Here is a 17,480-nt window from a genome sequence, read left to right on the forward strand (position 1 = left end):
AATAAGGAGGATAGTGTACCTCATATTCCTCAGAAAGGAGGTAGTTGGAGTCTGCTCGAAGTTTAGTTAAATGGGACTCAAAGTTTGAGGTGCTGATTGGGCTGTATTGGAGAAGAACAATAGACAATGGCAATACTCAGAGCTCATTCCAAGAACATACAGTATACTGAAAATATAACAATGCATAAATCTAGCATAACGTAATGCTAAAAAGCTGCAACTGCTATGTGATTGCGGTGCGCTGTTATTATGGAGATCCGCGTGATCATGTGATCAGTTCAGTACCTCGAGACACGCCGGTTCCTGAAACACAGGGCCAAAGAACAGTTCATGCTTCTAAACTCAATCAACGTACAAACAATAGTATTTATAAAAGTATAGTATGATTCTTCCAGGTATATGAAATATCTGTTTTAGCATGAAGATAAAAGTAAACTGCTAGTACACGCTTTAATCCTGATATGAATGCGGTGTTCGTACCCTCTGGCGGTGACGTGTGTTCCTGAAGACGGTCTTTCTCTTCTCAGACTCATTCTGACCACAGGCTCTTGTGCACTCCTGCAAAACACAAAACCCATCATCGCTAATTAATGACTTCCTGATACTTCAATTGACCTATGGCTAAGCCACGCCCCCTCCACTCACTCGGACACACAGTCAACATTCGGGGACAGGCGCTATGGCAGCCGTCACAGTAGGAGACATTTCACAGGAGGCAATTGATGAGAAAGATTATATATCATCTAAAAGTCACCAAAAGGGCCTTAACTATTCATTGGAGGGTTATATTAATAATTTTATTGTTGAGAAGGTCGATGAAAAGCTTCAGCTCCAGGCAAAAATGTACAGGTCACAGTGTAAACGTGATAAACCGCATCTCGTTGCCATCACCATCTCAGACAACAAGAGGATCAGCATTGTTCATCCACTGCAGTATTTACACGAATCATTCAGCACAACATTGCTGACATTTGTTATCTCGGTTATTTACAGATACGTTAATGAAGCTAAGTGACATGATGTACAACGCAGCTAGAAGCTAACGTCAACGTTTTCTAATGTTAGGCTAATGTTACGTTAGAGATGTAAAGATAACGTTCAAATACGTTGTTGACTTAGAACAGATGTAGACATCCTTGTTTAATTTATCCACGTTTAGTTGCTGTTGTGGTCTACCGCATAACTTTATCCAGAGCAGACACTTATCTCGGTTGATATGTGGCTTGGGAAAGGGTAAGAAATACACACCGTCGCCCTGCCTCTGGGGATACCTAGTGTTGGAGTTGAATGTACCCCATGCACACCGTTTGACCATTTTAAACTTGAAATGACAAGAAAAAACATATAAAAACGAATGAAAACTGACTAACTGCAATCATTTCAATGGACGTGGAAGCAGAGAATGTCCGAGTGTATTGGGTTAGCTATGCGCACTGTGATTGGCTCATCGCGTTTGGGGGCGTGGCTTAGCCATAGGTCAATTATATCTCAATACGTGTCAACTTAAGTGCATCGCAAGTGCAAATACATCGCAAACTTAAGTGCGTTAAACTTCGTCAAGTGGACGAAAGAAGTTTATTTGGACAGACCCTCAACACCTCAGTTTTGACAGAGGGAGCGAGTCTACTCATGTACTTATTAGGCAGATCCAAATACCACAATGCAACTCATAGACCACAATGCAACACATAGACCACAATGCTCTATAGAAATGACATCACAACAGCAACTCCCATAGCAGATTCCAGGTGATCAACTGTGTTAAGCTATATAACAATGATTAGTTTTCTGTCGATGAATGTATCCCAACAGTTCCTCACCTGTCTAATAAAACACACAATATATTACAGCGTCTTTGGTGTTTCCACGGTTTCTACAGAAGGAAATCGAGAGTAACGCGGGTATGATGTCTTTGATAGGCGACGCACGGTCCGTGTCCTGGTTAAAACTGCTTATTTCTCTGGATTTAAACATTCTTGGAAACATCTGGGATAATGTAAGTATACAAATCAACGAAATATATAACATTGTTCTAGTGGTTTTTACATATTTTAATCCAAAAATCTTTCATATTGTGCCTTTAACTCATCACTGCTAATCCATGACAAACTGGATTTACTAAACCATCATCACAAACCCACCAGCTCTAACTCAAACTGATCACCACAAACCCATCATTACAAGTGCATCATTCATTGGCCAAAAAAGAGACAACATGACAAAGTTAAAACATTTTTCTTCTGTAGATATTGCGATAGCATTGTCATTCTGAATTCTTTTGGTCATGATAATTGTGTAGTGAAAATCTGATACCACAAACCCATCATTGTTGTCCTGTCACTATCAGCCTCTAGTCAGAGCTGCATGTGATGATGTTCAGGACAGCATTTACTGTATTCGAGTTTTAATAAAGATGGATAAAGCTGGACTCACATTTTGTGGACTTTCTGCCTGCAGATCAGCAGGACGATTAATCCCCCCATGGTGGCGATGAGGAAGAGTCCAGCGCTGACCCCTTCGATGACCCCACTCAGCGGCTCTGAACACACACACACATGAAGAATTAACACACACGTCCTGCCGATCGCCCTCAGCATGGCGGAGCCGTGTGTAATACCTGCGTCTGTCACGAAGGGCTGGGACAGGTACGTATCCGTGAAGAGCGGAGAGAGAAACTCCTCGTGATCCTCATCAAAAAGTTTGGTAAACGCTCGAACGCTGAGTCTGAAAATCACGAGACAAACAGTTGAAGAGATCAACAATAACTAGAATATTAGAGTAAGCATTTAACCTTCACTTGTGTGACTAATCATGTGTGTGAGAGGAAGCTTAGTTTTCACCCTGACCATAACCTCCATCTCCTGAAGCATGGGTCAGGCTTTGCACTCATCAGTCAACACTAGTACTAGCACAGGCTCAACACTAGTACTAGCTCAGGCTCAACACTAGTACTAGCTCAGGCTAAACACTAGCTCAGGCTCAACACTAGTACTAGCACAGGCTCAACACTAGCTCAGGCTCAACACTTGTACTAGCTCAGGCTCAACACTAGTACTAGCACAGGCTCAACACTAGCTCAGGCTCAACACTAGCACAGGCTCAACACTAGCTCAGGCTCAACACTAGCACAGGCTCCACACTAGCACAGGCTCAACACTAGCACAGGCTCAACACTAGCACAGGCTCAACACTAGCACTAGCACAGGCTCAACACTAGCACAGGCTCAACACAAGCACAGGCTCAACACTAGCTCAGGCTCAACACTAGCTCAGGCTCAACACTAACACTAGCACAGGCTCAACACTAGCACAGGCTCAACACTAGCACTAGCACAGGCTCAACACTAGCACAGGCTCAACACAAGCACAGGCTCAACACTAGCACAGGCTCAACACTAGCACAGGCTCAACACTAGCACAGGCTCAACACTAGCACATGCTCAACACTAGCACAGGCTCAACACTAGCACAGGCTCAACACTAGCACAGGCTCAACACTAGCTCAGGCTCAACACTAGCACAGGCTCAACACTAGCACAGGCTCAACACTAGCACATGCTCAACACTAGCACAGGCTCAACACTAGCACAGGCTCCACACTAGCACAGGCTCAACACTAGCTCAGGCTCAACACTAGCACAGGCTCAACACTAGCACAGGCTCAACACTAGCTCAGGCTCAACACTAGCACAGGCTCAACACTAGCTCAGGCTCAACACTAGCACAGGCTCAACACTAGCTCAGACTCAACACTAGCTCAGGCTCAACACTAGCTCAGGCTCAACACTAGCACAGGCTCAACACTAGCTCAGGCTCAACACTAGCTCAGGCTCAACACTAGCACAGGCTCAACACTAGCACAGGCTCAACACTAGCTCAGGCTCAACACTAGCACAGGTTCAACACTAGCACAGGCTCAACACTAGCTCAGGCTCAACACTAGCACAGGGTCAACACTAGCACAGGCTCAACACTAGCTCAGGCTCAACATTAGCACAGGCTCAACACTAGCTCAGGCTCAACACTAGCACAGGCTCAACTCTAGCTCAGGCTCAACACTAGCTCAGGCTCAACACTAGCACATGCTCAACACTAGCACAGGTTCAACACTAGCTCAGGCTCAACACTAGCTCAGGCTCAACACTAGCACAGGCTCAACACTAGCACAGGTTCAACACTAGCTCAGGCTCAACATTAGCACAGGCTCAACACTAGCACAGGCTCAACACTAGCTCAGGCTCAACACTAGCACAGGCTCAACACTAGCACAGGCTCAACACTAGCACAGGCTCAACACTAGCTCAGGCTCAACACTAGCTCAGGCTCAACACTAGCACAGGCTCAACACTAGCACAGGCTCAACACTAGCACAGGCTCAACACTAGCACAGGCTCAACACTAGCTCAGGCTCAACATTAGCACAGGCTCAACACTAGCACAGGCTCAACACTAGCTCAGGCTCAACACTAGCACAGGCTCAACACTAGCACAGGCTCAACACTAGCTCAGGCTCAACACTAGCACAGGCTCAACACTAGCTCAGGCTCAACACTAGCACAGGCTCAACACTAGCTCAGGCTCAACATTAGCACAGGCTCAACACTAGCACAGGCTCAACACTAGCTCAGGCTCAACACTAGCTCAGGCTCAACACTAGCACAGGCTCAACACTAGCTCAGGCTCAACACTAGCACTAGCACAGGCTCAAAACTAGCTCAGGCTCAACACTAGCACAAGCTCAACACTAGCTCAGGCTCAACACTAGCACAGGCTCAACACTAGCTCAGGCTCAACACTAGCACAGGCTCAACACTAGCTCAGGCTCAACATTAGCACAGGCTCAACACTAGCACAGGCTCAACACTAGCTCAGGCTCAACACTAGCTCAGGCTCAACACTAGCACAGGCTCAACACTAGCTCAGGCTCAACACTAGCACTAGCACAGGCTCAACACTAGCTCAGGCTCAACACTAGCACAGGCTCAACACTAGCACAGGCTCAACACTAGCTCAGGCTCAACACTAGCACAGGCTCAACACTAGCACAGGCTCAACACTAGCACAGGCTCAACACTAGCTCAGGCTCAACACTAGCTCAGGCTCAACACTAGCACAGGCTCAACACTAGCACAGGCTCAACACTAGCACAGGCTCAACACTAGCACAGGCTCAACACTAGCTCAGGCTCAACATTAGCACAGGCTCAACACTAGCACAGGCTCAACACTAGCTCAGGCTCAACACTAGCTCAGGCTCAACACTAGCACAGGCTCAACACTAGCTCAGGCTCAACACTAGCACAGGGTCAACACTAGCACAGGCTCAACACTAGCTCAGGCTCAACACTAGCACAGGCTCAACACTAGCTCAGGCTCAACACTAGCTCAGGCTCAACACTAGCTCAGGCTCAACACTAGCACAGGCTCAACACTAGCACAGGCTAAACACTAGCACAGGCTCAACACTAGCACAGGCTCAACACTAGCACAGGCTCAACACTAGCACAGGCTCAACACTAGCACAGGCTCAACACTAGCACAGGCTCAACACTAGCACAGGCTCAACTCTAGCTCAGGCTCAACACTAGCTCAGGCTCAACACTAGCACATGCTCAACACTAGCACAGGTTCAACACTAGCTCAGGCTCAACACTAGCTCAGGCTCAACACTAGCACAGGCTCAACACTAGCACAGGTTCAACGCTAGCTCAGGCTCAACATTAGCACAGGCTCAACACTAGCACAGGCTCAACACTAGCTCAGGCTCAACACTAGCACAGGCTCAACACTAGCTCAGGCTCAACACTAGCACAGGCTCAACACTAGCACAGGCTCAACACTAGCACAGGCTCAACACTAGCACAGGCTCAACACTAGCTCAGGCTCAACACTAGCTCAGGCTCAACACTAGCACAGGCTCAACACTAGCACAGGCTCAACACTAGCACAGGCTCAACACTAGCTCAGGCTCAACACTAGCACAGGCTCAACACTAGCACAGGCTCAACACTAGCTCAGGCTCAACACTAGCACAGGCTCAACACTAGCTCAGGCTCAACACTAGCTCAGGCTCAACACTAGCACAGGCTCAACACTAGCACAGGCTCAACACTAGCTCAGGCTCAACACTAGCACAGGCTCAACACTAGCACAGGCTCAACACTAGCACAGGCTCAACACTAGCTCAGGCTCAACACTAGCACAGGCTCAACACTAGCACAGGCTCAACACTAGCTCAGGCTCAACACTAGCTCAGGCTCAACACTGGCACAGGCTCAACACTAGCTCAGGCTCAACACTAGCACAGGCTCAACACTAGCACAGGCTCAACACTAGCACAGGCTCAACACTAGCTCAGGCTCAACACTAGCTCAGGCTCAACACTAGCTCAGGCTCAACACTAGCACAGGGTCAACACTAGCACAGGCTCAACACTAGCTCAGGCTCAACACTAGCACAGGCTCAACACTAGCTCAGGCTCAACACTAGCTCAGGCTCAACACTAGCACAGGCTCAACACTAGCTCAGGCTCAACACTAGCACAGGCTCAACACTAGCACAGGCTCAACACTAGCACAGGCTCAACACTAGCACAGGCTCAACACTAGCTCAGGCTCAACACTAGCACAGGCTCAACACTACCACAGGCTCAACACTAGCACAGGCTCAACACTAGCTCAGGCTCAACACTAGCACAAGCACTCCTGACTGGCCCTCACCTGTATGAAGTCTTGGGTTTCAGTGGCCCATCGCAGAAGACCAGCTGACCCTGAGCTGCATCGGCCAGTGGTTTCTGATCGCACCGTCCTCCCAGACTCTCCATGCCCGACCCCAGATGGACCTCGATCTCCTGCGTGGAGCTCTGGCTCTCGTCGCAGTGGCTGCGGATGAAGCTGGTCTGATACGCTTTGACAGAGCTGTTGGACCGGTAGTCCAGGTACGAGGGAAGAGGATGATGCTGGTTAGGCTGCTGGTTTACACTGTCTGGATGCAAACAAAGAGAGGGATCATTGCATTACATGCTTGTGTAAGGAGACTGGCTTAGCTATCTGTGCATAACGCAAAATAGATAAATAAAAAGTCTCCCAACCATCAGATTCGGTGACGATGATGGTGAAGAATTTCACCGCGCCGTTGATGTCACTGAACCAGCTGCAGTTAAACTGGAAGAATATGGTGGACTTGGTGATCTGAACTGTGTTCTCCTCGACTCGAGTGGAGGGCAGAGGTGGACCTGAGAACAATGAAGCCTATCAGCGAACGCTCCGTCAGAGAGTGATCGTTTATATCGAACGAAAAGCCCAAACTCACGGTCTATCATCGTCACCACATTCTCCACGACCGCCTCACTGGTCATGCTGTCAGAGATGACTTTGACGGAGACCATGTAGTGTTTGTGAGGCTCCAGATCTTTGATCAGATAGACGGTGTTGTCTTTGAGCGTGCGCCGCGAGTACACCATTCTCTGCGAGTCCTTTCGGGAGCACTCGATGGTGTAGGAGTCGAAGTCGGCTTCTGGAGGAGTCCAGGAACAGGCGATGGCGGAGGAGTTCTGCGGACGGCAGTGCAGACCCTGGACACGCACGGGCCCTGAACACAGCACACACACACACACACTGCTATACCCACAGTTAACTGATTGATTGCACTGGAGTACTCTACTGTTAACCCTTGTGCGTCAAGTTCAGAAAGTTACACATAGGTCCATAGTGGACAAAAATGTCTGTCAAAAACCTGAAGCTTGGGAGCACAGACTTGTTTGGTATTATTTTAAAGAAGACCCGTGGCAGATTATTGTTGAAGTAAAAAAGAATTCAAAAGTGAAACCAAAAATAAATTATAGAGGTTTAAGTTTATAAAAATTACTTATGAACATTAATTTATGTAAAAAATATATTTTATGAAACATTTTGAACTCTAAAACTGCTAGAAAATCAAAGGCATAAATCTAAACAAGTTGTTTTCCAAATTTGAGCTTGATATCTCAAAAAATGAGCTTTCAGTGAGAGTGTTCGGGCGCAGGACTAGATTATGCCCATTAGATGCAGCATCACTCCACTGATTAACACAGTGCTGGATTCACGATTTGCAGTTGAGTTTTCTCTCGCAAATATTACAGGCACACACACAAACATAATTTTTTAAACAAACCACACTCTGACATCCATACTAACACACCCACACAATTATAGCTGCATAATTTATCCATTTGGCTCTATAATATGCAGAAGCAGAAAACAGGAATAAAGCGAGTATTTGCTTTATAGGCCAAACCTGAGAAAACTGCACCATCCAGGAAAAATAGTAAAAAATATATATATTTTGAAGCCTTCCCAACAGAATGAAATCCTGTTAACAAAGATTGCATAATTTTATAGTTAAATGGCCCAGGGAATAAAAATTGCAGTTTTAATGGGTTTCAATGGGGACATTTTTGTCCAAAAGGTCCTGAGAGGAACTATCTTGTATTACTAGTGCAAAATAGATGTTTTAAAGGAAATGGGGGTGAAATATTAAAATTCCAATAAAAATACACTCCTGTGCCAAAATGTATGCAGTTTGCAGAATGATAAAAAATAATAATAATGAAAAAGACAAAAATGTCCATAAGGACGCACAAGGGTTAAGCATATACGTGTCAGTCTGTACAACACTCTAGAGAAGAAGCCTAGCGCAACCTCCCTATCATGTGACTTCATGAAGCCTGTTTGGGACATGCAGAGATGCCTGATAACCTGGCTCTCATAAAGCCGTCACTGACTTGTCCTGATGCTGCTGTCGATGGGCCGGCTGTAGCTGGGGTTGTGGGATCCAGCGCCGCTGACCGTACGCAGGCTGATGTTGTACCGCCGGCCGGGGAACATGCCCTTCAGGATCCGGCTGCCGGATGTGGGGCTGTGGTAGGGGTTGAACACGGACAGAGGGTCCCTGGGGATCCACTGAAGGTCGAAGTCATCATAATCAGTGTGTTCTGGACCACTCCAGGTCATCTCCAGTGAGGTGTTCGTGATTTCTCCAAAGGAGAACGAGACCGGAGGCCTAGGGTCTACAATATATGAAAGCCACCAAGGGAATAAGTACTACATTTAAAGTATTGATTCTACAGTTCTGCTGAAGGAAACCCTCTTCAGGTCTTCTGGGATCGCTCTTACCCGTCCTGCCGTCAGTAGCTGCCATGTTAGAGAGATCTCCACTGTGTGTCAGGACCACCGCCCGGTAGAGTCGCCCAGACACCAGGCCCTGAAACTCATGACCCCGGCTCTCGGGGCCCAGACTGGTCTGAGCGTGAGGAGTCCCGTCGGGGTTGTAGATCAGGAGTGTGTAGCGGCTCACTTCACCCCCGGCCTGCTTCCAGCTCAACCACAGGCTCTCCGAGCTTCTCCTGCTGTCCGCACGCAAGAACGACACAGCCGCGGGCACTGCAAGACACCGTTACCAAGCTGATGATTACAGCATTGACATTAATTACAGGGTTTGGCTTTCATGGTCAAATGTGAACAAAATAGTAATTGTGATGAAAATATGATTGTGTTTTCGGTTAAACTGCCACGACATTGAACTACCAGGGCTGTCAAAATGGCTGAAAAGCTGAATTCAAATTTCTTTCTTAAATATTAGCAAAATTCGAAGGATTTATGAATTCTAAAGGCAATCCTTAATGTTAGAGGAGAAAGTGCTGTATTGTCTCCTGTGTCCACAAGAGGGCGCACGCGAGCGCAATAAGCAAATATAAACCAAATCAAGCATAGCATCTTTTATTGAAATGAAATGACATTCACTTTTAAAGTGCATTAACTTTTCAAACAATTGTTCTTAAATTTAAAAAAAAATTCTTAATGAGCATGCAAGGAAAGAGATTACGTTACAATAGTGCATAAAACTTCAACACACACGTAATGAACTACATGAACACACACCAGCAAACTGGCTACTTTTACTCACTACATCTACATATTGATCATCACAAACACCAGACGCTCTTGATCTGAGCGAGTGCGGAGCGCTTTCTGTTGTGTTTCAGCTGATGAACACACACACACACACACACATGCTGAGGGCTTTCTGTTCACAGTGTTTCAGCTGATAAACACACACACACACACACACACACACATGCTGAGCGCTTTCAGTTGACAGTGTTTCAGCTGATAAACACACACACTCACACACACACACACATGCTGAGCGCTTTCTGTTGACAGTGTTTCAGCTGATAAACACACACACTCACAGGTTTTCGTCAGCAGGAAGAGCCTTTTCCCGCCATTTTTCTGCATCCGAACGTGCAGTTTTTTTTTTTTATTCGACGAATATTCAAAATTCTAATTTTACTTTGACAGCCCTAATAACTACACAAAAAACTGTTAAATGTGTGTGTGTTGTTCACCTGTCCGGGCCCAGAGTGATGTGTCGTTGGTCTGATCTCCACTGCGGGTCAGAACCACCACCTTGTACGGCGCCCCGGGTCGAAGGTCATGGAAAGAGCAGTCCCGCATGCTCACCAGTCCTGGTTTCTGATCATGCAAGCTTTCATCTCCATTATACAGAAGAACATCAAACCCCTCAAACTCCCCGTCCGGCGGAGCCCAGCGGAACGACAGGCTTGTGGTCGTGTTGCTGAAGACCGACAGGTCATTAACAGAAGCTGGACCTACAACAGACACATTCTCAGACTCTGAACAGGCCAGCTCGTCTGCCGTATGAGCTCGGTCAAGCGGGTCTACTCACAGGTCCTGCCCTCAGCCACGGCATCGTCGCTGCTGACTCCTCCGCTGACGGTCTGCATCCGGATGCGGTACTTCTTCCCCGGCGTCAGCTGTCGGAGGTAATGCTGACTGGATTCTGCGGGCTGAGAGTTATTAGCCACCAGCGTTCCTCGCTCATCCAGAACCTGCAGCCGGTAGCTGTCGTACACCCCTGGCGCCGGCTGCCAGGACACCAGCAGAGCGGCCGAGCTGCGCTGGGTCTCCACCCGTAGAGCCCGCGCCGGGGAGGGAACTGTTTACAGACGGGAGATCAGCCATAGACAGGGGTAGCGATGCCCTCGTGTCACGCTTCCACACACATCACGGTACTGAACTCACGATACCATATTATTGCGATTCTCCAAGACATATGATAAAAGGTTAGCAAAAAAATGACTGTTGATTAAAATACTAAATTTGGTATTGCATTGTGTGTGTAGATGAAAAGATGTGGACTTGGTGCTGAAACCCAAAGCACAGGACAATAGAGACACCAACAATATTCATGATTCTGAAGCTAAAAATACTGAATTATTTTAGATGAATATGCTGCACTCTGTAACTTTTACTGGTAACATCAGACATTTGGCATTATCAGGACCCACACATATTCCCCCAATGTATTATTGTACATTTTACTCAAAATGATATAGTAGTTTAATGTAGTAGTCCTAATAGTCACACTAAAACTCTGAAAAGCTTCATTTCTTTCTCAGACAGTAATTTTCACTTTGGGTGAACTATCCACAATACAGATTGTCACTATCCACGATACATATTGTTGCATTTTTGTATTGCAATATATTGTGACAACCCTAGTAATAGAGCAACTGAAATGGTTTAATGGTTTGTAGGCTTAAACTGAATATTTTATTATTTATATTAACAGAATAATTGAATGAATGAATGAATGAATGAATGAATGAATGAATGAGGTATTTATAAAGTGCTTTTCCTATGTACTACTGTACACCTAAGAATAATTCAAAAATGTACAGTAGTGTCTGAACATATCATCAATAAGCCACCCCAGGCTGTACAACACACTGATTTTACCATGATGCTGTCAGGCATGAGTGTAAAAACATTAAAGCTTTTAGAAAACAGCATGCAATAACAGCAATATGATAAAAGACAGCACAGAACATCATAACTCGTCATTTCACCTGTTCGTCCGGTTTCTGTGCTGTTGTTGATCAGAGATCCGCTAATAGATGTAACGGTTATCATGTACTGCTGTCCCGGCAACAGCCCCTGGAAACTCATCTCATTCACATGTTTAGGGACTGATCTCTCTTCAGCCGGGCCGCCCATCTGAGAGAGGGACACAGTGTACCGGTCCACATCCCCCTGTCCCGGCGTCCAGTTCACTCTCAGGCTGCTGCTCTCACCGCCATTACTGATGTGAATGTTCTTCACTTTACTGGGAACTGAATACAAAGAAAACAGCACAACCTTAAATATTTTGCAAGTTAACTACAGTGAAAAGTCACATTTTTCAGCTTTACATTTCTCCGATATCCACATGGAACATGAGATGTACCTGTTCTGCCTTTGATGACCTGCACACTGAGGTTTGGCCCACTGAAGGTGGACACCACGATCTTGTAGAGTCTTCCAGGAGTGAGTGAAGAGAGCAGGTATCTGTTCGTGCTGCTGGTCAGTGTGATGGGTGGAAACACCTTCATGTCATTAAAGAGCAGCTGAACCTCATAATGATCCACATCTCCGGGAGGAGAACCCCACGTCACCAGCAGATCCTCAGTGCCGCTGTCAGCTAGCGAGAGGTTCCACACTCCTGCTGGCACTGAGAGAGAGAACATACTAGGCAACTATAGTACAGAGATACAGAACGATAATAAGCTGAACTACCGAACAACATAACTTCAGTAAATTAAACTGCAGAACTACAAAACTATGGTAAACTACACCACAGAACTACAGAACAACATAACCATGGTAAACTACACCACAGAACTACAGAACAACAGAACTATGGTAAACTACACCACAGAACTACAGAACAACATAACTATGGTAAACTACACTACAGAACTACAGAACAACATAACTATGGTAAACTACACAACAGAACTACAGAACAACATAACTATGGTAAACTACACTACAGAACTACAGAACAACATAACTATGGTAAACTACACCACAGAACTACAGAACAACATAACTATGGTAAACTACACCACAGAACTACAGAACAACATAACTATGGTAAACTACACTACAGAACTACAGAACAACATAACTATGGTAAACTACACAACAGAACTACAGAACAACATAACTATGGTAAACTACACCACAGAACTATGGTAACTACACCACAGAACTGCAGAACTACAAAACTATGGTAAACTACACCACAGAACTACAGAACAACAGAACTATGGTAAACTACACCAGAGAACTACAGAACAACATAACTATAGTAAACTACACCACAGAACTACAGAACAACATAACTATGGTAAACTACACCACAGAACTACAGAACAACATAACTATGGTAAACTACACCACAGAACTACAGAACAACATAACTATGGTAAACTACACCACAGAACTACAGAACAACATAACTATGGTAAACTACACCACAGAACTACAGAACAACATAACTATGGTAAACTACACCACAGAACTACAGAACAACATAACTATAGTAAACTACACCACAGAACTACAGAACAACATAACTATGGTAAACTACACCACAGAACTACAGAACAACATAACTATAGTAAACTACACCACAGAACTACAGAACAACATAACTATAGTAAACTACACCACAGAACTACAGAACAACATAACTATGGTAAACTACACCACAGAACTACAGAACAACATAACTATGGTAAACTACACCACAGAACTACAGAACAACATAACTATAGTAAACTACACCACAGAACTACAGAACAACATAACTATGGTAAACTACACCACAGAACTACAGAACAACATAACTATAGTAAACTACACCACAGAACTATGGTAACTACAACACAGAACTACAGAACAACATAACTATGGTAAACTACACTACAGAACTACAGAACAACAGAACTATGGTAAACTACACCACAGAACTACAGAACAACAGAACTATGGTAAACTACACTACAGAACTAAAGAACAACATAACTATGGTAAACTACACCACAGAACTACAGAACAACATAACTATGGTAAACTACACCACAGAACTACAGAACAACATAACTATGGTAAACTACACCACATAACTATGGTAAACTACACTACAGAACTATGGTAAACTACACCACAGAACTACAGAACAACAGAACTATGGTAAACTACACCACAGAACTACAGAACAACAGAACTATGGTAAACTACACTACAGAACTAAAGAACAACATAACTATGGTAAACTACACCACAGAACTAGAGAACAACATAACTATGGTAAACTACACCACAGAACTACAGAACAACATAACTATGGTAAACTACACCTAAGAACTACAGAACAACATAACTATGGTAAACTACTCTACAGAACTACAGAACAACATAACTATGGTAAACTACTCCACATAACTATGGTAAACTACACCACAGAACTACAGAACAACATAACTATGGTAAACTACACCACAGAACTACAGAACAACATAACTATGGTAAACTACACCACAGAACTACAGAACAACAGAACTATGGTAAACTACACCACATAACTACAGAACAGCAGAACTATGGTAAACTACTCTACAGAACTACAGAACAACATAACTATGGTAAACTACACCACAGAACTACAGAACAACAGAACAACAGAACTATGGTAAACTACACCACATAACTATGGTAAACTACACCACATAACTATGGTAAACTACACTACAGAACTATGGTAAACTACACCACAGAACTAAAGAACAACATAACTATGGTAAACTACACCTAAGAACTACAGAACAACATAACTATAATAAACTACTCTTCAGAACTACAGAACAACATAACTATGGTAAACTACTCCACATAACTATGGTAAACTACACCACAGAACTACAGAACAACATAACTATGGTAAACCACACAACAGAACTACAGAACAGCATAACTATGCTACACCACAGAACTACAGAACTATGGTAAACTACACTACAGAACTACAGAACAACATAACTATGGTAAACTACACCACAGAACTACAGAACAACATAACTATGGTAAACTACTCTACAGAACTACAGAACAACAGAACTATGGTAAACTACACCACAGAACTACAGAACAACATAACTATGGTAAACTACACAACAGAACAACAGAACAACAGAACTATGGTAAACTACACCACAGAACTACAGAACAACATAACTATGGTAAACTACACCACAGAACTACAGAACAACATAACTATGGTAAACTACACCACAGAACTACACCACAGAACTACAGAACAACATAACTATGGTAAACTACACCACAGAACTACAGAACAACATAACTATAGTAAACTACACCACATAACTACAGAACAACAACTATGGTAAACTACACTACAGAACTACAGAACAACATAACTATGGTAAACTACACCACAGAACTACAGAACAACAGAACTATGGTAAACTACACCACAGAACTACAGAACAACATAACTATGGTAAACTACTCCACATAACTACAGAACAACATAACTATAGTAAACTACACCACAGAACTACAGAACAACATAACTATGGTAAACTACACCACAGAACTACAGAACAACATAACTATGGTAAACTACACCACAGAACTATGGTAAACTACACTACAGAAGTATGGTAAACTACACCACAGAACTACAGAACAACATAACTATGGTAAACTACACCACAGAACTACAGAACAACAGAACTATGGTAAACTACACCACAGAACTACAGAACAACAGAACTATGGTAAACTACTCTACAGAACTACAGAACAACATAACTATGGTAAACTACACTACAGAACTATGGTAAACTACACCACAGAACTAAAGAACAACATAACTATGGTAAACTACACCTAAGAACTACAGAACAACATAACTATGGTAAACTACTCCACAGAACTACAGAACAACAGAACTATGGTAAACTACAGAACTACAGAACCATGGTAAACTACACTACAGAACTACAGAACAACATAACTATGGTAAACTACTCCACATAACTATGGTAAACTACACCACATAACTACAGAACAACATAACTATGGTAAACTACACAACAGAACTACAGAACAACATAACTATGCTACACCACAGAACTACAGAACCATGGTAAACTACACTACAGAACTACAGAACAACATAACTATAGTAAACTACACCACAGAACTATGGTAACTACACCACAGAACTACAGAACAACATAACTATGGTAAACTACACTACAGAACTACAGAACAACATAACTATGCTACACCACAGAACAACATAAATATGGTAAACTACTCCACATAACTATGGTAAACTACACCACAGAACTACAGAACAACATAACTATAGTAAACTACACCACAGAACTACAGAACAACATAACTATGGTAAACTACACTACAGAACTACAGAACAACATAACTATGGTAAACTACACCTAAGAACTGTAAAATGAACTTTGGCACTACAGAAGTACAGTAAAGTGAACTATGGAGCTACAGAAGTACAGTAAAGTGAACTATGGAGCTACAGAAGTACAGTAAAGTGAACTATGGAGCTACAGAAGTACAGTAAAGTGAACTATGGAGCTACAGAAGTACAGTAAAGTGAACTATGGAGCTACAGAAGTACAGTAAAGTGAACTATGGAGCAACAGAAGTACAGTAAAGTGAACTAGTATGGAGCTACAGAAGTACAGTAAAGTGAACTATGGCGCTACAGAAGTACAGTAAAGTGAACTATGGTGCCACAGAAGTACAGTAAAGTGAACTATGGAGCTACAGAAGTACAGTAAAGTGAACTATGGTGCCACAGAAGTACAGTAAAGTGAACTAGTATGGAGCTACAGAAGTACAGTAAAGTGAACTATGGAGCTACAGAAGTACAGTAAAGTGAACTATGGAGCTACAGAAGTACAGTAAAGTGAACTAGTATGGAGCTACAGAAGTACAGTAAAGTGAACTATGGCGCTACAGAAGTACAGTAAAGTGAACTATGGTGCCACAGAAGTACAGTAAAGTGAACTATGGAGCTACAGAAGTACAGTAAAGTGAACTATGGAGCTACAGAAGTACAGTAAAGTGAACTAGTATGGAGCTACAGAAGTACAGTAAAGTGAACTATGGAGCTACAGAAGTACAGTAAAGTGAACTATGGAGCTACAGAAGTACAGTAAAGTGAACTATGGCGCTACAGAAGTACAGTAAAGTGAACTATGGAGCTACAGAAGTACAGTAAAGTGAACTATGGCGCTACAGAAGTACAGTAAAGTGAACTATGGAGCTACAGAAGTACAGTAAAGTGAACTATGGCGCTACAGAAGTACAGTAAAGTGAACTATGGTGCCACAGAAGTACAGTAAAGTGAACTATGGAGCTACAGAAGTACAGTAAAGTGAACTATGGTGCCACAGAAGTACAGTAAAGTGAACTATGGAGCTACAGAAGTACAGTAAAATGAACTATGACGCTACAGAAGTACAGTAAAGTGAACTATGGAGCTACAGAAGTACAGTAAAGTGAACTATGGAGCTACAGAAGT

General features: G+C 43.6%; 1 protein-coding gene across 1 annotated transcript in view; it reads right to left on the reverse strand.

Moving 5' to 3' along the window:
• Positions 1-17,480, reverse strand: part of LOC130076138 (receptor-type tyrosine-protein phosphatase beta-like) — a gene marked incomplete at its 5' end in the record, with an annotated part of 203,089 nt that overhangs the window by 8,179 nt on the left and 177,430 nt on the right. Inside the window, 14 exons of the mRNA XM_056241109.1 lie at positions 20-101; positions 286-303; positions 481-558; positions 2,434-2,539; positions 2,618-2,724; positions 6,719-6,983; positions 7,090-7,233; positions 7,311-7,589; positions 8,761-9,045; positions 9,152-9,418; positions 10,387-10,650; positions 10,728-10,997; positions 11,911-12,174; positions 12,288-12,551. Of these exons, the coding sequence (XP_056097084.1) occupies positions 20-101; positions 286-303; positions 481-558; positions 2,434-2,539; positions 2,618-2,724; positions 6,719-6,983; positions 7,090-7,233; positions 7,311-7,589; positions 8,761-9,045; positions 9,152-9,418; positions 10,387-10,650; positions 10,728-10,997; positions 11,911-12,174; positions 12,288-12,551 (2,693 nt within the window). The remainder of the gene's footprint in view (positions 1-19; positions 102-285; positions 304-480; positions 559-2,433; positions 2,540-2,617; positions 2,725-6,718; positions 6,984-7,089; positions 7,234-7,310; positions 7,590-8,760; positions 9,046-9,151; positions 9,419-10,386; positions 10,651-10,727; positions 10,998-11,910; positions 12,175-12,287; positions 12,552-17,480) is intronic.

The sequence above is a fragment of the Rhinichthys klamathensis genome, unplaced genomic scaffold (assembly GCF_029890125.1).
Source record: "Rhinichthys klamathensis goyatoka isolate OS25496 unplaced genomic scaffold, OSU_Roscu_1.1 h1tg000630l_1, whole genome shotgun sequence".
NCBI classification, from domain to species: Eukaryota; Metazoa; Chordata; class Actinopteri; order Cypriniformes; family Leuciscidae; genus Rhinichthys; species Rhinichthys klamathensis.